Source organism: Gymnogyps californianus, chromosome 3 (assembly GCF_018139145.2).
Source record: "Gymnogyps californianus isolate 813 chromosome 3, ASM1813914v2, whole genome shotgun sequence".
NCBI classification, from domain to species: domain Eukaryota; kingdom Metazoa; phylum Chordata; class Aves; order Accipitriformes; family Cathartidae; genus Gymnogyps; species Gymnogyps californianus.
This window is the reverse complement of record NC_059473.1, coordinates 71,896,560-71,921,900: the sequence shown is the minus strand read 5'-3', so window position 1 is coordinate 71,921,900 and position 25,341 is coordinate 71,896,560. Positions and strand designations below refer to the sequence as shown.

The 25,341-nt window shown below is 38.8% G+C and overlaps 1 protein-coding gene across 1 annotated transcript in view; it reads right to left on the bottom strand.

Annotated features, from left to right (window-relative positions):
• Nucleotides 1–25,341, bottom strand: part of MAN1A1 (mannosidase alpha class 1A member 1) — a 153,435-nt gene that overhangs the window by 107,494 nt on the left and 20,600 nt on the right. The window contains exon 2 of the mRNA XM_050894658.1: nt 4,399–4,495. Coding sequence (XP_050750615.1) covers nt 4,399–4,495 — 97 coding nt within the window. The remainder of the gene's footprint in view (nt 1–4,398; nt 4,496–25,341) is intronic.

Genomic DNA, 25,341 nt, shown 5'->3' with positions numbered 1-25,341 from the left:
ATGCTGTGTTGAGTCATTCATCCACATATCTGCCAATGTTATTCTTTAGACAAGTTTCTATTAATTTAGTTGGGAAAGACGTCAGGCTTACTTCCAAAATTAAGACCACATACTGAAATCCAAAATTCCAAGGAATCCAGCAGCAACAGTGAAGAGAAACAAGATGAGGCAGGAGGGGGGAAGATGTTGAAGCTTTTAAATTTAAATTAACATATTGTTTAAATACATGTACAATTAATTTTATACAGCTATATTAACAAACTTACAGTTTAAAAATACACATTGTTGTCCATCGCAAGACAGTTTTGAATATGAATTTTGGCAGGCTTTAAAAATCTTCACACACCTCAATACTCCGTACAAGAAACTACAAAAATCAGTTCAAAGTGGGAGGAACAGGATCTTGCTAAATTATAGTACTTTGGCTTTGCAGATTGTAAGTATTTATTAAATGCCTCCCTTTTCCCCTCCAGAAAAGGTCCTTTTTCACTTGCAGAGACTAATTATACTATGCCCACAAGTTACAATATTATTAAACTGGCAATACTGCACATGAAATACAGTTACAGATAATTAAAAAAGCCCTTTGGTATCACTCACTTAAGTGCAGAAAACACTTCTAGAAAGAGCTCTTTGCTAGTGCAGCAATGCTCATTAGTTTTAAAATTAGTACGGAAGGCTTGGAGAGGAATAGCTCCTGGGTTAGGGGGCTGGTGGTGGGGTGCTGTGAAAAAAATTGGCAAAATTGTGATTTTGAAATCTGAAAATTTAAAGGTTAAAGTATTAAAAATTAACACTTACTAAGGGCATACTTTCTACCAGGCATGGGCAGAGAACGATTAGTACTCACAGCAGAAGTCATACCAGCATAGGAGACATGTCTTGTTTTGCTGATGCACAGGTATGGTGCAAACAGATGTTTAGCTATTCCAATTTACTTGATTAGTCTAGAAATAGTTGTACACTTCATGGAATTCAACTAATGAGAATGCTACAGAGACAACAACTGATGACTTTTCGCTTCTGCCTTTTCAAATAGTTGTTATTGTAACTGAATTCTTTGTAGTTGGAGTAAACTATAAAAAACGCACAATAATGGTAGTTACTTGCAAGACAACATGGTAAAAGCTAAAGTGGCAAATAAAAAGGAAATCAAAACATTACATGGATGTACTGAAAAGACTTTGCAATGGTCAGAGGCAAGTATGTGGCTTTGGCTTGAAACAGAAATATTTCAGTTTACGTATATTTCAGCCTTTCTCTAAAAGTTAATTATTTTTAGTGTGCACATGTGAGAGGAAGCAACTTCTGCTCATAGCATGAATACCGGTCTAAAGACTCCCTCAACTTATCAAATACACCCTCCACACACACTGCTCACAGAATACCAGCAAGATCAAGGCAGGTCCTTGCCTTCAAAAATTGGTTTCATGGCCTGGGTTTAGGACAAATAAAATGTCATTTCAAAGTTTGGCAAGAAGTCCTCAGTTACAGAAGAGCTCTGCTACTCTTAATTCGTGCGAGGTGCTAAAGCAGGATGCTTTTCCTTCCCCCGAGGTCAGAACCACCAGTCATCACCATCCTTTCTCCCATCGTCACCAACCTTTCTCCCATGGTCATCCCACTGGCCATATTCCTCTTCCCCTAGTCTAACAATAGTGTCAGTATAGTTGCCAAATTCATGATGGTATTGCCCAACAGTCACATCTATGTGTAATTACACTTCTTAAAAGCCCATCTTATTTTTGTGTTTCAGAGAAACACATCATGATGGTTGTCTCTTGCCTTCAACACAACCATCATTATAATCTATCTAAAAATGCCTTACGCTAGCAAGGACTGAAGCATTTATACTTTCAAAATTAAGCTTAGAAGCAATATCATTTGAAAACAACTCTCCCCTTCCATGTCAGGAGAGCTATACTGTCTGTAACCTATACAACATTAAGCACCAGTGAGCTACAGCATTGGAACCTGCTGTTCGCCACAGTGAGGTACTTAAAGTCTCTATCCCATAACGGACACTCCCAATATATGCAAAGTACCATAACTGCACCAATTAATTCATAGGAGGGGAAGTGTTCAAAATTAAACAGCTGGCTAATGACATATGTTATATCTTACTGCTATTAAGACAATCAGAAACTTGTATTTTTGAAAAACTGAGACCTGAAAGCAAGAAGAAAAGACTATAATGGCAAATTGGAGATAGTTATGACAGATAACAGTGAATTGAAGGTCTTACTTGATTTCTGAAGGTTGCGAGGAGATTCGCGGGACACAGAGCTGGCGGTAACCTATTCTCAACTAATTCAATTCAGAATTACCTTAAAAGTAGTCAACCATTTGCAATCCATTTTTAAAAAAAAATAAGAACCAGAAACAAAGAAGATAAGTAGGAAAAAGAGGTTCAACTATTTGACAAAAAAAAAAAAAAGAAAAAAGCAAAACCAGATCATCCTTTTATTGCTTTATGAAAAAGAGGGCATTTGTTGAATTCAAACATGAAGGTACAGATCAGATTTAATGATCTGAGGACACTACTGCAGAAACAAGGATTTGTTTCTAAAAAACAAAAGAAGATTATGGATTCAGGAAAGGGTAGCTTATAAGACAGAACTGCTTGCAGATATGCTGCTCTTTAGTATTCTGTAAAGCAATTCAGCAGAAAGAGACCTAATGCTTATTTTGATTTGCTACCAAGATCAATAAGAGTGAAGATGTTTCTAAGGAAATCTCCTCAGCAATAAGATCTTATACTAGATGACCATGATGAGAAAGTGATCTGCATTTAGACTGACTCTGGTTACTCCTTTAAATGCAGTTTTATTTTCAAATTCAACACTTGTTCTGTTTCACACTGAATAGTGCCTGCAGTGACTTATTCTTATGCAACATCCACACAACTCCTGCTTAAGAATTTCACAAGTCAATATATCTACAGCTTTTTCTGCAAATCCATGCAATATCATTAAGAACTCAAACCTCGTAAATTTTTATACCACTTCTGATTCCAAATGAAACTACATTAAGCATTTTAAATTTCAAGACATCATGTGCCATTTTGTTGTCCTCCAAGAAAACAAAGAAAACAGGATTGCATTAAATAGTTCTTCAAATATGAAATTAAATTCCACAGCTATTGGTCATCTGAAGGAAGATAATAAAAAAATTTAGTTTTCGAGAAAACAGAAGAAAACAGAAGCACAACTTAACCCTGAAATTCACCCAAACTACTCTGATTTCAAGCACCCAATTCATGTTTGAAGTCCACCAACTAACTATGTAATAATTACCTAGTAACATTTTTGATGCTACCTTGGGTAGACAAGCAGTGCAGCAAGATCAATGTAGATGTTGTATTTTCAAAATTATTTTTGTAATCACAACTGCTGTCTCTTAGCAACTTCCAAATATAGTTGAGGATTTGATAAGTGCTCTATTTAGGCTGTTTTAGGAAATGTTTCCACTTCAAACTATCTTTTCCAAACATTCAACAAAATAAGTTCCTGTTAAAATCAAAATAATGTATTGATTTTGTCTCAGCTGTAGAAATTAGTTCTTTTTTCAGCTTTCTGTTTGGAAACCAGAAGCTATTTGAATACAAAGATTGCTGTCAAACAGTTTAATTCTTCATTTTTCTGCAAAACTGAAGATGACGACAGTTCATAGGACTGCTGTCTCACGCTTCCTCAGAATGCTGTTGCTCTTCAGCTGCTATTTATCCAGCATTATGTCCCACTTGGACATTGAAAAAGTCTTGCCTCATTACACTAGATTTCTGCAGTGTGCCTCTCCTACTAGAACTTTTCAGCCCCATATCTGTTCTACGCTGATAACAACTTGGACGTTATTTAAGCACCTCCCGTGAAACATTTAGAGGTGCAAATAACAGTTATATTCGTGAAAGAGAAAGCCTGATAACGAAGCCTGACTGATATAGATTAACAAGTTTTTTTAAGGAATGGAAATAAAATCCTGAGAACTGTAGATAGCTTCAGCTACCTTCATGACCGTAGTGAGTATCTTTTGTTCCTTGTATAGGATTTCCTCCTCCTCCCCCCCCTTATAGTTTTTGATTCCTGGTTATTGAATGTGGTGTCAATGAGTTCCATTTCATAGGAAAAGTTTAAGGCAGGGCAGTACTTAATGCAACAAAACTACATCTTTATCATGCAGCAATGACATGCTTCATTTATTCTCATTCCGAAGGGAATCTATAAAAGTCATAGAAAGCATCACCTTCATTTACTGTTACTTTTTATACGTACCTTAAGCAAGAAACACTACACCGCATGACAGAGGGTAGAAAGAACACATGTTTATCACCTATAAGCTTTTCAGCTGATTTACTGTTTTATGCTAACGTCACTAAGCACAAAAATACACTCTACTCACCAAATAAATTGCTTGAATGTCCTTGCTTAGATATGGGTTTCAGTTCATTTAATCCCCATGCGTAACGCTTATAATTATCCCAGGCATGTTTCATCATCTGTAGGGAAATGAAAGCAGGATTATAATGTTGATTTAGCAAGAAGCCACAGCAAATACTGACTTGAGAATATTCTCATTATTAAACACATTTAATTAATGCTTAATTAAATTCATGTTGTATGCATTAGAACTATGAAATACTCAATACAGAATAACAGTGGCACTGTTTTCCGGGTGGCAGTGGGATGGTTACCGTAAGAATTCCATGTCTGTCCCATCCACCTCTACTGTTATCTGCATGCTTATGGTCAAGACACACTCAAAAATAATTAATTTTTAGGAAGAGAATTTATTGTGTTATATATCAATTCAAATACGATTTTATTTCCCTTAAGCATACACCTCTGAAACTGAGGGAAGTAACATTTTAAAAGAAGTTTTTTCTCCTAGAGCAGGAATTTTTAAGGTCAAAATTAAGCTCACAGTAGTTTTCAGATTCTGGCAGAGACTTTCTTGCATAAAACTAGCTGGTTCAAACTCAGTACAGCTAATAACAGAAGAAGGAAGCTCAAGTGGGCAGGCAGAACACCTAGGAAAGGATCTGAGGTTATTATGATATAATCTTCTATGACTATAAATGCTACTGTACACATCTGTAGCTACTTTCACATGTCTTTTTGCACAAATAGCCGAAAACTTTTACAACTAAACGTATCACTACAAAAATGTGTTTTGCATGGAGAGGTGCACCACAAATAAATACTGCTTTTGCAAACTGCCTCGGGGAACCCAGCACAGCAGCTCTGCGGTAAGAACAGAGGACATCCACGTCAGAAGCCGGGGCAGTGGGTTGACTCAAGGACACCTCACACTCTCTACCACCACGATCAGCCAGACCTAGCCCAAACCATCCTTTTTGGGGGGGTCCAGGTGCACAGCCAGGAGCCCACCTGTCCCTCCTCAAACACGCAGCGGGGACAACGAACACAGCTCTGCAGGCCTGGTGAAGAACCACTGCCACTCCAGCAGGTCCAACACCTCCCTTTACCAACCACCACCTTTAACGCCTGCTCAGGAAGAGTCTTCTTTAAGGGCCACCACAAGCAGCCTGACTTTACGTAACAGAAGGAAAGATTTTGCCTCTGCGTTATCCCTCCTCCCCCCTTCCACAAGGCAGAGCAGCGCTGGGAATGCCAGAGGTCATCTTCTAGACAAAAAGTGACAATTTCAGACCTTTTCAAAGATATTGCTTCAGGCTGTCAGCTGACAATGCTGCTCTGCCCTTGCTTTCAGACCTCTTCTTGAGGCCATGTGTGTCAAGGATAATTCTGTTAAATATATGTTATAATCCTAAATTTAACAGCTACAGCCTTGGGACACACTGATAATAGTAATCCTGCACTTTATTCCTTACTCTTTCCTTTGCCTAAATCACATAGAGAAATTAATGTCAATTAAAAATCTGCATTAAGCCAGACTATAATAAATGACAACAGATATTCTAGAGTACTGCTACACTTGTGAGAATAAACATTTCTTTGCTATTTATGAAAGCATAAATGCACATCTATCCTGCAGGAAAATTCAGGGATGTTAATTTACTCTAGAGCCCTTACAGGCCCAGCTTTACAAATGCAAAAATTGGCATCTGCGTTTAATACATGAGCATTTTCAACCAGAAAGTTAGCCTGGTGTTAGATCTCAGCTGAAAGGCAGTGAGTAAGAGGCTCTGTGGAAATGGTCTCAGGCCATGGATGGCACCAATACGCCGGATGGCAGGAGCGGTGTCCCTTGCTTGACTTCATTGCAAAATGGCTTAGGAGCTTTCCAAGGACGAGGTATTTTGTCCCGGTGCAGAACTGGTAATAGGCAGCCAAGTGGTAGATTTTTATGTCTATGGAGCATTTCCAGTCCCTGGCTACAGGGATCAAGATCATATGAAACCGATCATTTGGCCACAGCACATTTTCTAATTTACCAATTGAAGTTTTCTGGTAATTTTGCATATTATACAAGAAAGATTTATTCTGCCCTGCCATCATGTGCCAGACCTGCAAGCTCAGCTTTAGATATTAACGTACAAATTCTCAAAGATTTCAGCAGGCTAAATCCTGCCCTGCACTGAACCTGACATTTTCTATGCTTTGTCAAAGCTTATTTTCCTCATAAAATCACATCAGAATTTTTTAATTTGTTTAATCTTAATCTGGGAACACCACACAGCAAGGCTCTTTTTTTTTTTTTTTTTAAACTAAACTTGTAATTAAGTGGTCTGAATCAAAGTGCCTAAAGATGCAGTATTATAACAAAATTAAAATTGCTCAGGCCAGTACTGCCACGGTCCTTCCCTTTTCCTCTCCCTTTTCTCCTAGCACATCCGTGCTCCTTCTCTTGCATAAGAGATGCAGTGCTCATCTATCCCCACATCAAGTCAGTTCAGGAAATAGAAACTTTTGCAAGTGAAATTGTTGTTTTGATGATCATTTCTGTCCTGTCTCATTCCCCAAGTCAGACTGCCATGAATATCAGAGTTACCAAGCGGGAAAGGCAGGAACAGCTCCAGACCCAGTTCAGTTCAACCAAAACAGTCACAAAGTGCATGACGCTACAAGATGTCCCACATGTACTCAGTTGCCTTTAGTTTTTCCAACTGACTGATATTGTGATCATATTGCATGGTAAATGCATGTGTGAGTTCTTAACAGAAACCACTCCGATTACCCTATTGTTAGTCAACCCCTAGATAGTAAGACAGGAAGCTAACCCACACAGTAGACACTACCTTCTAATAATATTTATTATTGCATGTTAATGAACAACAACTGTTAATTCTTTTTCCAAAATGTCCTCCCATTTTGCTGAGTCTAACTACTTAGGTACATTTGTCTAATTGCTTCTTAGGAAATTATGATATGTGAATCCAAAAAGCCAAGCAGACAGACAAAACCACTAATTTGAAAAAAACCCAAAACTTTAAGAAATATTTCCGTGGGGAAAAAACCCACTACAATCTACTGAGCAAGAGATCTAATTCATCTCTTTTGGCTAATTAAAGTGTTAATTTAGAACTCTTCCAGAAAGTCTAGATTTAGATAAAAACACCAAGCTTAGTAAGTAAGTTTCCTCCTAAGAAAATGCACCTTTAGAACATCCTTGCTTTAGGCATTTGGAAGTTTATGGACATAACATTGAAAGCAAAATGCAACTCCAAAAGCAGTTAGCGAGCCCTCTAGTGTTTCAAAAGGACGGGAGTTATTCCAACTAGACACAAACGTGAATGGCTATTTAGCAAAAAGTTACTAGGACTCAGTGTTACTGTACTTGCTGGGCAAATAGCCCATAAATATAGTTGCCTAAAAAACCTACCTTAATCAACCCTGCCTGCTGGACAAGTGAGTTTGGGCTTCTAACCTAGCAAGAAGTCTCAATTTCTAGAATTCAATACATCAGAAATACTCTACATGCTTTCCCCCTGTGGAAATTACAAAATTGTATTAAGTTTCTCACTAAATGAATTTCCTATTTGTTAAGAGCTTTATTTTCTACCTAAGAATGAAAAAGTTCTAAAATACTGAGTAGAAATTTGAATAGACCCAGCCCACTGATAATTATTCTTTGCTTAGGCAAAACTCCTACCACTGGTAGTTCAGGAATGAATTTTAACAGTTTTTTTGAGAAATCCATCTATCTTTGCAGTCTTCACCTTCCTGTTTGCATGAGACATCCCCAAATCAGTATCTCCAGATTTTTTTAATTCACAAAGGCCTTTTTGATCATGTCTCTGACTACTTGTACAAGTACTGTTGATCACTTGAAATGTCTAAATAAAGATCACAGTTACTGCGAACATCTGTATTTCAACACATCATGGATCATGTTAAAAAGAGAAATTCCTAATGATGAAGAGTCTAACAGCTTTTGACCAGATGATTCCAGATACGCTGTAGAGGAGTTTGAGAGTAACTAATAAAATTATTTCACCCGAGTGCTTTCAAATAATTCCTTATTAGTCCTCCAGGATCTCAACAGGCAGAGTTACATTTGCATAGATGTATTCCTCAGTCCTAGTTTTACTAAGATATGTTCATTGAACCTCAAACTCCAGAAGAGCCTGACAGCTGACTGGGAAGCCCTGTGTCTACACTAGCAAAATCCATTTCTGATGGAGCTCTACCTCAGGTCACTCACAATCAGAAGCAGCAGCTGAAGGCTTGACTAGCTAGCACTGTTTCACTAGTAAGCTGGCTGCTTTTACATCTTCAGAAAAAAAAGGGGCACTGATTTTTACTTATGAAGTCAGAAAATGCCAAAATACTACCCCACCTCTGTTGAAGAATAATGAAGTGTGCTATTGTAATTGATATCAGCGAAGTCACTTAGAAGAAAAAGGTGAAGGTCTGACATTACACACAAAAGGACCTGTGCATTTCTTTCTTTCGCTCTAAAGGAAACATTTTGAAATATAATTTTAAAATCCTTCTCAACCCACTGAACATTAAAAAAAAAAAAGTAAAATAAAAAAAAATCCGATTTGTTCTCCAGAAGTAGAAACAAAGATCTTTTCTACAGCTCTAATGCTGGCCAACCAAAAGATGATAATGCACTCCCATTTGTTGGTATTTTAGTTACCGCCATCTTCCAAAGCACTCTAACACAATCTCTACAGAGGACACATAAGCCACTTGAAATGTGCAAAATATAGTTCTATTCAAACAGGAGGACCCAAGAGTTCAGGCACAAAAGGTTGCCAGAAAACAGGAGCAATGCTGACTCAGCACAGTAATAGTGGTATTTAGATGCAAACTACTGCAGTATCAGGTGGAGTAAAAATAATAAGAACTTAATAAGGTTTATTTTTAGCAGTTATATACAAGCTAGAGAGATGTCAAAGAGGACGTCAGGAAAAGAATTCAAGCACCTTCTAGAACTGGGATATTAAAGGAAAAAAAATTTAATTGCATGAAATAGTACCATCCTGACTTTCAACAGAGCCATTTAAACCATGCCAAGACAAGGGAGGAAGGCAGAAGACTAAGGTACTGGAAGCCCAAGAAATGAAGAGATAAGTTAAAAACAAAACAAAACAAAACAAAACAAAACAAAAACTCTGAAGAAAACGTAACAGTTTACTTGTTTAATCTCTACTAAACTCTCATTGCTAGATTAAATAATCTTCCCTTTCTCAGTTTACACTGAACTTTCTACACATTTAAGTTATTCTCACCTTTTAAACTTCTCCTTATCAGAACTACATGTTCACTCAGTCTAGTCTCCCTGAATCTTCTCTCCTTCTTGTTGCTGTAACTAAAACTTCATTCTTTCACAGTATCAGCAAGGGAAATGAAGGAAGTCCCTAGAATTAGTAAGAAACCTCTATACACGTTCCCCTTAAACTTTCCTCCTGTACAAATCAGCTTGCATGGTTGATGACTGTACTGGGTCTGGCCGGGATGGAGTTAGCATCCTTCACAGCAGCCCGTATGGTAGTTTGAATTTGTGGCTGAAATAATGTTGATAACACAATGTTTATGATAACACAATAATAACACAAAACAGCAACGTTTTGGCTATTGCTGAACAGTGCTTGTACAACATCAAGGCTTTCTCTTTTTCCAACTCCTGCCCCTTGCCTGCTCCCCCCAACAAGCAGGATGGGGGTGGTGGCCAAGAGGTTGGGAGGGGACACAGCTGGGACAGCTGAACCCAGCTGGCCAAAGGGATATTCCCTACCATGTAAAATCATGTTCAGGAATAAAAACTGGGGCAGAGGAAGAAGGAAGGTTTTTCCAAGGTGGCTGTTCCTCAGAGACTGGGCTTCAGTCTGCTTGTGGGAGGTGGTGAGTGACTGCCTTTGCATCACTTGTCCCTGCTCCCTCCTTCCTTTACCTAATAAACGGTCTTTATCTTGACCCACCAGTTTTCTTGCTTTTGTTCTTCCTGTTCTCTCCTGCAGCCCACCTGGTGGGCCAACAGCTGTGTGGGTGCTTGGCTGCTGGCCCAGGCAAACCCACCACAATGTCTCATAGTACCTCCAGTGTGGGAAGTTTGTGACCACAACACAACCCCCAGCTGGTTTCTTCGCTCTGATGACAATATTACGTTAACCATTAGCAAAAACTCAAGCTTTAGAAAGCCTTACTTTCTTACTTTCCATTCCCATTACTGTTAACCAACAACTGAACCTAAATGAGACTCGGAGAATCAGAATCACAGAAGGGTTGAGGTTGGAAGGGACTCTGGAGGTCATCTTGCCTAACCCCCATTGAAAGACCTATTCTGAACAGTTTGCACAGTCCCCAAGTAACAGCTAAACTGCAGTACAGCTGAAAAACTTCACAATCATTCCAGAAATCTGTTACTAGTAAACGTAACAGTACCTTTGAAGGTAGTCACCAATCAGGATTTCTCTGTGAAAAACTGTATGATCTCCTTCAGATGATTCACTATCAGGTTTCATAAAATCATGCTGCATATATAACAGCTCTGTTTAATATGCTGTTACAGAATCTACTGATTGATTAATCAATCAATCAAACAGTGAGTAATTTTTGGCAACACACAGCCTGTCTTTTTTATTTTAGTTATTAAAAGTATTACATTTGTGTTTCATCATCTTCATAATGGTATTTAGTGTAACACTGCACTTCTAAAGAAATATAAGCTATTAACTGAGTTTATTGATCTTGTCTTGAATAATTTGCATCTTGGAAACATGAAGTAACAGGTGATTTTTTTCTCTAGATCTCCATACATAACACTTTTTTTTCTAGGATTAGGAAGCACAACTAAAATGTGAAGTCATCTGACAATTTCCCTTGTTTCAGAATGTGATCTTTGTTACTTTTGTCATTATTCACTATTATTGCTTTGGTAGTTGTCGTGGTTTAACCCCAGTCAGCAACTAAGCACCACGCAGCCCCCTCCCAGTGGGGTGAGGAGGAGGAAAGAGGGGAAAAAAAAAAAGTAAAACTCGTGGGTTGAGATAAGAACAGTTTAATAACTAAAGTAAAATATAATACTAGCAATAGTAATAATGAAATATAATAATAATAGTAATGAAAAGGAATAAAACAAAAAAAGGAAGGGGGGGGGAGGAGAAAAAAACCAGTGATGCACAATGCAATTGCTCACTACCCGATGACTGATGCCCAGTTAGTTCCCGAACCGCGATCCACGTCTCCCTGCCAACTCCCCCCTGTTTATATACTGGGCATGACGTTCCATGGTATGGAATACCCCTTTGGCTAGTTCAGGTCAGCTGCCCTGGCTATGCTCCCTCCCAGCTTCTTGCCCACCTGCTTGCTGGCAGAGCACGGGAAACTGAAAAGTCCTTGGCTTAGGATAAGCACTACTTAGCAACAACTAAAACATCAGAGTGTTATCAACATCATTCTCACACTAAATCCAAAACACAGCACTGTACCAGCTACTAAGAAGCGAGTTAACTCTGTCCCAGCCGAAACCAGGACAGTAGTACTTCAAACCTTTTATTTCAATCTTTTCTTGCAGTTCTGCATTTAATTGTAACACATTCCAATGTCTTTTCCATCTGGAAGTGTTTCAGTCACTAATAACTGCCTTGAATTGCCTTAAAAAATTAAATTGGATTTTAAAAGTAGTTTTTATTGGTATTTGCAGCTTTTTACCCTGTTCAAACTTGCTCTATAGTGGAAATTCTAGGTAAAGATGTAGGGTGTTCTACTACTGTTACTTCCTCGCTAGTTCGTTCATAACCTTACCTAAGCAGACACGCAGATATGACTAAGTGATACATGTCTGCTTTTGTTTTTCTCAGTTACACTGTCTACTGTTATGCTACACTGCTGACATTAGTTTTAAGCAACTTTTCATAAAACAAAACCTCAAAGTTAACTTCTTGACTGAAGACCAAGATTCACTAGAAAACTAGATAAAACTGGTTTATATTCAGATCAGTTTTTCTGTAGGTAGAATTGTGTTTAGAGTTTGATTTCCAATTAAAAATTAGCAATTATAGTTGACAATTTTATTCTAAGCTCTTCATTTTTAGTTACTATTTCTTATGTCAGAAACAAAGCTAAAAAAAAATCTCAAATATCTAAAGAAGATTCATCTCATTGGATACTGTTTACTTTTTTCCCTTGAATCTAACAAAAGAAGATACAAATGACAACATACTCCCTTTCTCTACTGGCAATAGAAATTTGTTTTTCTCCTTCAAGACACATAAAATAAATCCTGTAACTACAAACTTCATATATATATATATATATATAAAAACCCACTTCTTATCTGTCAGCACGAAGATTATTGCAAATCAGGAGCTTGACAGATTTCTGGTGTTTATAACCTCATTTCCTAATGGCATCATGCTGAGTTAAAAGCAAGCTACACACTGTCAACATTTGTTTAACAGTGTTGTGGTTTAACCCCAGCCAGCAACTAAGCACCATGCACCACGCCAGGGAGGAGGAAAAAAAAAAAAAAAGTAAAACTCGTGGGTTGAGATAAGAACAGTTTAATAACTAAAGTAAAATAAAATACACTACTAAGTAATAATAATAATAATAATATAATTGTAATGAAAAGGAATACAACAAAAAAAAAGAGGGGGGAAAAAAAGGAAAAAGAAAAAAAAAAAGTGATGCACAATGCAATTGCTCACCACCCGCTGACCAATGCCAGAGCAGCGATCCACCCCTCCTGGCCAATTCCCCCTGTTTATATACTGGGCATGACGTTCCATGGTATGGAATACCCCTTTGGCTAGTTCAGGTCAGCTGCCCCGGCTCTGCTCCCTCCCAGCTTCTTGTACACCTGCTTGCTGGCAGAGCATGGGAAACTGAAAAGTCCTTGGCTTAAGATAAGTGCTACTTAGCAACAACTAAAACATCAGAGTGTTATCAACATCATTCTCACACTAAATCCAAAACCCAGCACTGTACCAGCTACTAAGAAGAAAATTAACTCTATCCCAGCCGAAACCAGGAGAAACAGTCACTGCCAAAGTGTCACCATTTCTAATTTAGCAGGTGGATGAAAACCATGCTCTGAAGCCCATGCAGGCTGGAGGAGTTCCTGCGAGTGCTTCCTGATGGGACTTCCACTTAGCCAAGTAAACCCCCGAAGGAGACTTTTGTATTAGTTAACGGGCCAGTAACAAGGATTCCCAGTTGCTGTTTTCCACTAAGCAGCAGCTAGAGTTTTTGGGAACATTTAGGCGCTTGCCATTTAGCTCACGGCTTCACTTTATGTTGTGATAGGAACGAAGAACTCTTAAAAACTCATAAGTTCGTCCAAGAGTGCTACCCACAGCGCAGGGCATGGCCGCACACCGAGTCGGGGAAATACCTACAACTCTTAAAATGACAATAGAGCTACAGTAGCCAAACTGCGTTACAGGATTGTCCATTAATATTAAACATGCACATCATATCATGAAATATTTCACATGGTTCTGTATTTAATGCTCTGTATTAAAGCGATATGCGAGCAAACTCCTGCTACTCCTCAGCATTTCAGGATTCCAAAAATAATTCATTTCTTGCCTGCAAAAACAAATTAAAATAAAAAAATCTAATATCTGCATATAAAAAAGGAACTAAGAGGGGAAATAAAAACATTAAGGACTATTCTGAGGATTAATTTGTCATTTGTATTGCAAAGCACTTCAAAATCCTCAAACGGAAAGCCTGACAGAAATGCTAAGTATTATTCCCACGTGTTAAGTTACAGATAAGCTTCTATTCTTATATTTTCTGCTCCTCACAGTAGCTTGTAAGCCTCTTTAGTAGTGTATTAAACTATCCAACTAATATTCATCATATGCCGTTCTGGGCATCATTTGTTAACCAGGGACAGACGTTGCACAGTGCTTCATTCTGTGACACATGTTAAAAGGAATAAATTATCCTATTAATTCTGTAACAAGAATTCTAATTAAAAGGTAACTAACAAGAACAGAAAATTTGCAGGTATTTTACAAATTATATTTTATTTAATGCACAAGCACACAGGAAAAATGAGACTATTTCGTGTAAGAAACAATTCATAAGAACAGCAGCCCTGATGCTTTGATATGTCTGCATCAAAAAAAAAAAAAAAAAAGAGTTAATTTGAAAATGATTGTATGACATACCAAACTACTCAATGATAACAAGCCATGTTTTACTCATTTGTCAGGCATACTTCTCTTTGCTGAACAGTAAAGTACTTCTAAAATTATGAATTTACTGAAAACTGGAGATACCAGAATGCTTTACAGTTAGTTTCTGAGAGCTGGGCCATAGTGCTTTAACTATTGCATGGTTCATTTTAGCAGCAGTCACAGGGTAATAAGGCAGAGAAACTTGAAGGAAGAGCAGAGTTGGTCTCCGTACTGCGAATACTAACATCATTCAGTACAAGCTGATACCTACAGCCTGCTTCTTACCTGGCTATCCCAACACCACAGATACAAGAAAAACAAACTATTTGGTGCAGCACAGAAGCATCCTAGCTGAGACTCTTTCATTGACTAGACAAAAACGAGGAAGGCAAGAACAATGTACAACCCTTCCCACGAAGAGCACAGTCCTTGCACTTTCTGAAGCCGAAGATCTGGCTAACTTCAGCCAAATGAAATTATCAGTTTCAGGGAAAGAAAAAAAAGTGTGGTTCAAAAATCTTGCCCATATAGTTACCCAAATCTAATATAACAGAGTTCATCCTACCTTGAACCATCCAAAGTAGATCAGTTTTAGCTCAGTTTTAGATTCATTCGCTCAGCTGTCTTTAACCCAACGTATAGAAAGCAAAATAGATATGCAAGAAATCACTATTTCCTTTTAAAACTGAGGGGTTTGGATGATACATTTGTTTGTTTCTCCCCCCAGGTAAGCTAGGATTTGAGTATGTTCCGTAGGCATTTTAAGATTTTTTCCTGAAAACATCTGCCTTGAAAGCATCAGTTCAGATGCTGTTGAACTGCTTTGGCCTCCAACTCTAGTTCCTAGTGAGGGAACCAACAACATGTTCTCAGTAACTACATCAGTGGAAAAAGAAATTAAAATATAGTATTGAAGTGTAGCATTACGAAATTGAGCATAGATGACATTAATGTTGAAGATGCTCTATTTTCAACTTGTTTCAGTTGCCATTTACATCTGTATACATACACAAGATGGAAATCTTAAATGAACCATCCAAGTAATCCAATTACAAACAAAAGAGCAGTCTAAAGAATAAGCCATACAGCCCCTATCTTACAACTTAGCAACTGCTACCAAGATCTGCATTTCAGAAAAAAATTGAAGCTTATAGCTTGTCGCTCAAGACCACTGTATTTCTCCAAAGCTAAGTCCTCTTCAAACACTTAACAAAAAAGTCAGATGGACTCTTTAACAGATAGACTGAAAAATTATTTCCTTATTACTAGTGTAAGAGGTAGATGATGTTTCTTCAGACAACCTATTATTTCAGCAATTTGGATTTTTTTTCCCCCTAATCTCTGTGATGGACAAATCAGTGATGCTCCAATGTTATTTTTCTAAGGAGAGTCACTGATGGCTAATTTTTAAAGAACCAAATCACACAGATGTTTTGTGTTAGTGAAACATCCATTAAAAGAGAAACATATCACATCATAAGGTAATGTGCAAAAACTCAAGTCATTGTTCATTACTGACAATAACCAGAAAGAAAGCTGAAGTATTTTTACTTAAAACAGAAAAGCATTGCAGTTTTACAAAAAAACTAATGTATTTCTTTCATCTTATGCAGAATTAGTAGCAGCCTCTGAAGTTCATGCATAATTTGACTAATGTCATAAAAGGGAAAGAAAAAAGAAAGCAATTTGTGAAAACACTACTCTTATGAAGAATAGTGGTATACATAGACTTATCCCACTCAGTGTCATTTTTTTTTTCCTGGTCTACTTATGACTTGCTACGGTTTCCAAGAACTCCCAAGCTGAACAGTGTGAACAGCTAGGCTCCTGCAACTGCATGATACAATCATGCTTTTGTTCTCTATTTTTTCCTACTGTTCTTTAAACAGTTATTTGATAAGGTTTGCTTCTAATTAGATTATAAATTATTCATGGCATGGACTGTATCTCCTACTTGTTCGTTAGGTACCTGGCACTACATAGTCGTGCTGCTCCTGAAGTTCCCAATCTCAGCAGGGGTAATGCAAATAAAAAATAAACACTGTGCTATGCAGTACAACACATCCAGATGAAGTGATTAACATCAAGGTGATTCAAGTTGCTGTTTCAGAGCACGATTAAAATCCACAAAAAGGAAGTAAGGTGGATTTAAAGAACCTGTTTATTTTTCTTTCCCACACTTTGAACTTGCAATCTCCCCTCCCATGCTTCTAAGTTTTACTCTGCCGCTAAAATCAGTAACAAACTTTTGTCTACCCCATTATATGGAAAGTGTTGGTATATCCAGGCCTATCCACGATGTCTTTCAAAACAATAACCAAACAGGCACAACAACCAAAAAACCAACAACAACAACAACCACCACCACCCCCCACCAGAAGTTTCTCCCTCTTGCAGAATGAGTCTACATTCATCCCACAATCCTGCCTCCCTACCAGGGCACGTGTCAGAAATTGGGAGGGACAAGAGTGTATCCTTGCTGGTAAGAAGTTTTCGTTGTGATAGGAATGCCAGATTGGCCCTGAAAGGCAAAATTTCAGATGTATTTTCTAAGTGCAATTTTTCTTTAATTGTATTTCTTTTATTTAATTGCATTCTTTTGAAGCAAGTATTTTTAAACTTTTTTTCATAGTAGTTATTTTCTTAAGGAAAAAAATTAAACAGTGAGCTATGCATTATTAGTAGATTTGGGACTATCACTAACCTACTTAAGTAGCTAATAACAGTAAGTAAAAACACAAATCGGTTATAAAAACTATTAGGTATCAGTTAATGAGAAACTTACTAAGCTTGATGTTGTCACTGAATTCACAAAATGCAGGGCACTTTGAGCTTTCCAAAATACTGGGTATTGGCAATAAATACTTTCCCCATCCTCAGGCCCTCAGCTTTTGACAAGAGGCCAGACTAGACCAGACCATATCAAATCCTTATCCATGTGCCACTGTCAGCTGTATTTTTCTCCTCTTCCCCTGCCCCAAATGAGTCCTTCCTTTCCACTCCCCTCTCCAGCATACAGTTAAAGAAGCTGAAGTACTCTACTGCTAAAGCTCTTTATCGTGGCCACAGTGAAACCGCACTTTCAGAAGTCAGAGAGCCTGTTCACTGAAAAGTATTTACATAGATTAATCTGGTAACGCAATTGCTGCATGGATCAAGGGCTAAGTCTGCATCATTACCACTACCCTCAGAGAAGTATCGTCAGCCTAATAACGTGAAATTAGAGCAAAAGGATTGGACTGTTTCCCAACAGCTGAAAATCATTTACACAGAGGTCAAAAGCAGATGATACTAATTTATGCCCTTTTTTTTTTTCTCTTCTTCTCCTTTTACCATCTTTATCAGTGACCTGGAGGATGTGATGCAGTGCACCCTTACCAAGTTTGCAGGTGACACCAAGTTGGGGTAGGGAAGGGAAATCCCATCTGGGGGTCAGGGCTGCCACTCACAGAGGCCAAGACAGGCTGGAGGAACAGGCCAACAAGAACTTCATGAAATTCAGTGGGGACAAATGCAAAGTCCATAACCCCCGCTGATGGTACAGGCTGGGGAGGGCTGGGCTGGGGAGTAGCTCTGCAAGGAACGTGCTGTGACTCTGGTGCACAGGGAGCTGTGCACATGCCAGCAGTGCCCAGGCAGCAGGACCACAGCCCATCCATCAAGGGACAGGATTATTCCCCTGTTCTCAGCTCTCAGGAGACCACATCTAGATACTGCATCCAGTTCTGGGCCTCCCAGTACACGAAAGATATCAATAAACTGGTGTGGGTCCAGCAGGAGTGGGGGTCCAAGCTGGTCATAGGTGGAGCAGTTGCCCCGTGAGGAGAGGCTGAAGGACGGGGCTGGCTCAGCCCAGGGAGAGACAGCTCCAGGGGGGCTGACAGCAACCCCCCATACCTGCGGGGAGGTGGTCAGGAAGAGGGAGCCAGAGAGACAAGGGGCATCGGCTGAACCAAGCAAGAGAGGTTGAGACAGGACCTGAGGAAAAGGCTTCTCCCTGGGCCAGGGGGGCAGAGGCGCAGGCTGCCCAGGGAGGCTGTGCCGGCTCCATCCAGAGGGTTTCCAATCCCGAGGGGGCACAGCCCTGAGCAGCCCTGTCTGACCTTGGCGCTGAGACTGCTGCAGCAGGGCCGGACCAGGGACCTCCTCAGACCTCCAGACCAAGTTATCATGCGATCCCATTAAATTCAGCATGGATTGCACATATTTACCTAAATTTTCCAGAGCAAGTCAAGTAAACTGACCTGCTTCTCCCCATCGACAACAAGGACACAACTCAAATTCCAGCCCAAGATTGTGGCTGTTTAAAATATTCCAGATGAGAATTATGAGTTGTTAAAGGCTTTTCCAAGCCTTCAAAAATATTTCAAGGTATTTTCTATATTGAATAAACTACTTCAGCTATCCAAAACACTGCCAGTTCATTTCTGACAGGAAGTTAAGAGCTATCTACTTATTGCCTTAGTATAGAAAGATTCAAGCAGAACAATTAAGATAATCAGATCCTGGCGAAACATGATGAAGATCCAGTGTCATGTATGAATTCATGATTTCTGCCCATTTCACATTTACATCTACTTATCTTGGTCAGGACTGATCAAACAGTTTACCCAGGGCCGCATTTGATTTCAGAAGAAAATTATTTTAAGATTTATTTCTGCAGCCACCAAACTATCTCCAGGAAACATGGGCTGTATTGTAGCAAATCTTCTGAGGTGAAAGTTTGTTGTTGTAAATTAGTCATCACACCTCTCTGTATGAACAGTGAAAGAACTACCACAACAGAAAATGCGTATCGGTTATTTTCCTTTAGCAGTTTTATCACAGCATTCAAAATTGATATTGTAAACCTAAACATTACAATTCTTTGTGTGGCATTTGTTTTCCTCTTGAAACATTTATGTGATTACCTGGCCTGTGGATGCTGACACAACCAGTGCTGGTGAAGGTCCCAAAATACATGATACTCAGACCTTACACCTTTTGCTTAATTCCACTACCATAGTATATACATGTTACAGAACAGTGGCCAGATTTGTAAGTTAGCTTTCCAGTTCACATAAACACATCTGCAAAAAAGTAGTAAGACACTTGCCCTCATGCCCAACAGATGAAATGTACCTACTGGTATCTGTAATTTCCTTCATTCAAGCTGGAATGTTAAGGATAACAGCTTGGAAATGACACATTTATACTGAAAAGTATATATATGCAGTGAATCCTTTTGTGGAAGTATACAATTTAAAAACAACCTTAAAAATCTATACAAATCTGCTTTTATGTACTAGAAGTAATTTAACTGTTAGGTAGCATCTCTTCCAGTGCTATACATAGCATATTAATGCTTTACACAATATTTCTCTCATATATCCAAATGTTCCTCAGCAAGAAGCCTTTATAAATGAGATAGCAAATTACAGTACTGTTAGTATTTCATCAGCTCTACATGGATTTGAGAAGAGCTGTCACAGGCTTATGGAGAATGTCTGTGCTCATGCTTTCATGACAGGCAGAAGAAATCAGATGCTCAGTTGTACAAGGAAACGAATGGAAAACCATAAAACTGATATGCAATTAAAACAGCCAAGATGAATACTAGTGGTCTGTTCCAATCACCTCCTGGCAGTAGAGCATACAGAAGAAATAGAAAGAATTCAATTAAGAGGCATGGAGATATTTTCCTCAATGGAAAGGCTGAAAAATCAGCTCTACTTCTTTGTAAATGGACAAAAAGAGAACAAGATAAAAGTAAGTGAAAAGGAGAAAATGAAACACACAAACGTCAGGTTATTTACTGAAAAGGCAAACACTCAAGAATCGTTGCCAGAAGATACAGACAGTGACAACTTAATGGGATACTGAAGGATTTGAGAGCGCAGATGGTCATAGTGGCCCAAATTTCATACTGCACTTCCTAAGCTGTTAACAAAAAGCGCTTCAAATGCCTTATAGCTTTCACAGCACAAATGGAGCATAATTCCAGTTTGCGCTATCTGTAACGCAGCTAATGGTGTGATGACTTTCATGCAGTGCAGTGTTATTAGGAGGCGACACCTTCCACCCCACCCACCCAATAGAGACTTATTCCCACAATGGGCTTTGCACTGCCATCTGAACTTAGCAGTTTCTCAGCATATATGGTGCCTCACACAAATACACAAGGTATCATAAAAAAATATAGAAGATGGGCTGCTCCTCCATAATACAATGCAGTCAAACAACTATCTGAAATTTCTGTCCCTTCCTAAGCAGGAACAGGGAAGTCAGCTACAGAGTTAACAGACGTGCAAGCTTGGAGAAAGGAAAGACCATGGATAGGACTTGTTTTCCAGCGCACACTACTCCTTTCTTTTAATTCTCTTGCTTTTTTCAGGCAGGTATGTAAAACCACGCAAGTTTCCCAGATCAGCTCTGTTGATTCCACACTTTATTTCAAGTTCCCCAAAGGAGATCAATCAAAGTATTTATTGTACTTAAAACTACAATACAGAAGAGACAAAGTCTTTGCTCTCCCTCAAACTGTCCTGGATAGTGCAGCCTAAACTATCCAAAATAATCTAGGGAGTTTGCTGCAGCTGTTTCTAAGAAATACTTCAAAGATAAGCCAAATTATGTGGCAAAACTGAAAACAAAACATCCAAATTGTCATAATAATTTCCAAAAAATAATACCTATGTCAAGTCAATGAGCTACAAAGTGTCTGGTGGAGTAGAGGTGGTGGTGAAGTTCGCTGTTGAAAATCCAACTGTCCATATTTAAAAACCAGCTCCCCCTCGCCCCACCAAAACCAACCAACCAACCAAAAAACCAAAACCACACCAACTTCACTTGCTGTGGATAGAAAGCCAAATTTGACAAGTCCCTTCCAGGCAGGCTGATGGGTGAGGAGCAGAGCAGGTAGGGACTGAGCTTCCCCAGCAGCCTGCTTGACAGGTCTTGTCAATTTTCATTTCTGGTTTACTGGCTGCCCATGAGCAAGTTTTGTAAATCCTGAAGATTCTATTTTTGGGTGAAACATTTTTGGAAAATAAAGAAATTGTTCTTTTGTCTCACATTTCTTCCCTAAATCTCAAATTTTTCCACAAGAAATGTTCTCTGTCCAGCTCTGGGCTTGATCCCTTTTCCAAGTCTACCATTTTCCAGCTACAAAGTCCCCTAATCTCCAATGCAAACAGCTGTGGTTATCCTGATATAAAGACTTTAGGAAATTCCCAGCCACATCTATAGTTATGTAAACATTGAGGTATATGTAAACTATATTATTCTGCCATCTTTTCTGGGGCACAGACACAAAGAATTACAGACTACAAGACTTTCTGTACGTCAGGGTAGCATGCGAATGGCACGCCCAGGCTTGTGGTGCCTCTAACAAGACAACACCACCACCAAGTTTGAGATGCTACAAATAACAGAGGAGGCATAGGGTATATGCAGATGGCTCACCCTGTCTTGTGGCACCACTAACAAGCCAGCAACACGAGAAAGGGCAGGCAGGCACTAGAGATAACAGAAGGGGAGCGCTACCTTAACACCATTTACCAGTCAACAGAATTGAGGCCAGTGGGGAAAGGGAAACAGGGCTGAGAAGTTTAATTGGGAAGTGATGAGGATGGTAAATGGAAAGCACTTGGGAAGAGAAGAATGGGAGAAAGGAATACAAGGGGAAACAAATCAGGTGTTTGAAGGCACATTGTCAACGCATCTTGGAACAGGACAATATATCTGGTGATACTCTGGTCATATCTGCATCCGACTTATGCAGTGAGGGGGAACCTGGGTGCTCTCCTTCCTGCCGGTGAGGGAACAGCTAGAGGGGCCCTCCTGACGTCCTAACAATGTACAGGATGAAACAGACCTTTCCCCATGTTTATAGCTCATTAACTGAGCATTTGAGTAATACTTATGTAGTTCTATTTAAGACAGGTAGGAATTCTGTTTGTGCCCTTCTGAAATAATTCCAGCATCTATCTTCAGGACCTTTTTTTGGTTGTTGTTCCTCTCTCAAAAATACCTATCTCTCAGTACAAGCCAGGCAACAACCATTCCAGTTCTCAGAAGATCCCAAACACAAAAAATGACTGCTAAATGAGTCTAAAAGGCTTATCTACTACAGGTTCCTATCCCTAACAAAAGTTTAGAAACAGTACAAGCAAACAGAAATACTTCCTATGAGTAATAGGAGTGTTCAGAGCTTGAGTCGGGGACTTTCAGAGTCAGATGTGATGCTTGTATGATTAATAATCCCCAGTAGAGTTTTCTTTCATGAAATTACTCAACTGTTTTCTGAACTTGTGTAAATTTTTGATATTCACAACATCCTGCAGAAAGGGCTCTACAGCTTTACAACATAATGTGTAAAGAACAGGTTTGTTCTGATTTTGTCACCCAGTAGTTTCATTTGATGTGCCCTATATTTGACAAACAGGAATATTGCTCAGAATAGGCTTAAATAACACCACTAAATATACCATAAAAATTGATGTCATATTATTACCTCTTTCTCCCAATTACATTACTTTCCTGGAAAACACTGAATCTATTTAATCTTAAAATTTTGAAACAAAGTATGCTTTTATTATGTATTTTGGTAAAGATTGTTGTAGTGGAGAATAGACTGACTGTCAGAGACGTGTAATTTAGCTTCCTTCAATTATCTATTATTTGTGTATTAGAAGGAGCTAAAGTGCTTTAAATCTGCCTTGGTTCCTGCATTCTAAAATGGGGAAGCAGTTGTGATCTTCTCTGAAATGCTTCATAAGATCCATCCATAAGAACCTTACATAAAATAGCCATGTGTTATCATAGCATCCAGTTTCTATACCATGTTCATGAGCAGCACCCTTTTACTCATACTGACCTGCAGGTTACCTGCCTATGATCTCACTGTCTCTATACACTTATTGATTTCAGAATCAAATTACAGAAATCCAGAGCTTTCAACTTTTAAGGATTCAGATATAACATTTAGCACATTAAAATAACATGCCTTAGAGATGAACAGTTTAGGACAACAGAGGTTTCAGTCCTTCTAAGGATATTACATTTCTCCAGAAGTATACAAAGCTCCCTTTTTGAGCACAGAAGTCAAACATACAAGCTATTTAGACAGCTTCTTACAGTCTTCTCAAAACTGCAACATTTTGCATTCCTAGAACTTATTCTTCCATAATGTCTGTCATGGTTTGACCCCAGTCAGCAACTAAGCACCATGCAGCTGCTCCCTCCTCCCCCCTCCCAGTGGGGTGGGGAGGAGGATTGGGAAAAAAAAAGTAAAACTCGTGGGTTGAGATAAGAACAGTTTAATAACTAAAGTAAAATAAAATATAATACTACTAATAATAAAAATATAATACTAATAGAAGTATGAAAAGGAATATAATGAAAAAAAAGAAGAGGAAAAAAAAAGAAAAAAAAAAAAGTGATGCACAATGCAATTGCTCACCACCAGCTGACCGATGCCAGAGCAGCAATCCGTGCCTCCCAACCAACTCTCCCCAGTTTATATACTGGGCATGACGTTCTATGGTATGGAATACCCCTTTGGCTAGGTCAGGTCAGCTGCCCTGGCTATGCTCCCTCCCAGCTTCTTGCACACCTCCTTGCTGGCAGAGCATGGGAAACTGAAAAGTCCTTGGCTTAAGATAAGCGCTACTTAGCAACAACTAAAACATCAGCGTGTTATCAATATTATTCTCACACTAAATCCAAAACACAGCACTGTACCAGCTACTAAGAAGAAAATTAACTCTATCCCAGCCAAAACCAGGACACGTCTCCCTTCAAAAATGAAAGGGGAAGAAATAGTTGTTATTCTAACACTACCTTTTCACAAAAATGTGAAATGTTTCACTCTGACGTCAAAGAATTTGAGACAGACATTTCATTTCTTCCAAATGCTCCCCTGCTGCTGTGCTTGAGACTAATGCAGAAAAGCTACGTCAGTTTCTCATTCCAAGGTTTCCATCCTGTAATGACCACTTGAAAAGAAAACCATCACAAAAAAAACTCCTGACACATCCATAAGTCCGTCTTGTCTGCCCACTTTCACAAAACGCTGAATTATATTTTCCACCTGCACAGGAAATGATTGACCACACATTGAGAGCTCATCTGCACGTCATGTCTTGGATCCGGAATAGTAATTTTTTTCTTTGTTTCAAAACCAGGACACTTTGGAAGGTCCTGGCATCACTTGTTTACAGTAAAACAAGATGTTTCCTAGTTGTTTCCTGTTAATCATGAAAAGCAAGCCCCATCACCCTCTGCATCCAATGATTTAGGTCTGCCAAGCACATAGAATATTTCAGGACTCTCTTTGTTTGACTGTCCAGGCTTACAAAGGCAACCTGGAGACCTCTGTTCTGGCATATCAAAGTTCATTTTAACAATTCTTTCTTGATTTGGAGCATGTTGTTAGGAGCTACTTCAGAATACCTTAAAATATCTCATTGCTCTTAATTTTTAGCAATGCAGTACTGCTGGGACATATCTATATATATACACCATTTTGGAAAAGTAAAAGAAAGTATTTGTCTTTAAAAGGTACGGTATTAATTTAGAACCCAAGCAACCTACAGTCCAAAATGGTTAGACAGCAGGAGACAATTCAAGAGTCCGCTGACTTTCACTTCTACCTTTTTCATACACTTATCAGATAAGTGTTTCATGAAGTAGCAAACCTGTATGTATTTGAAATATGAGCTGAGGGCTACTACAAAGAAATGTGTGTCAAAATAAAAATTTGATTCCTCTATACAATTAAGGTGCTACTCTCTAAC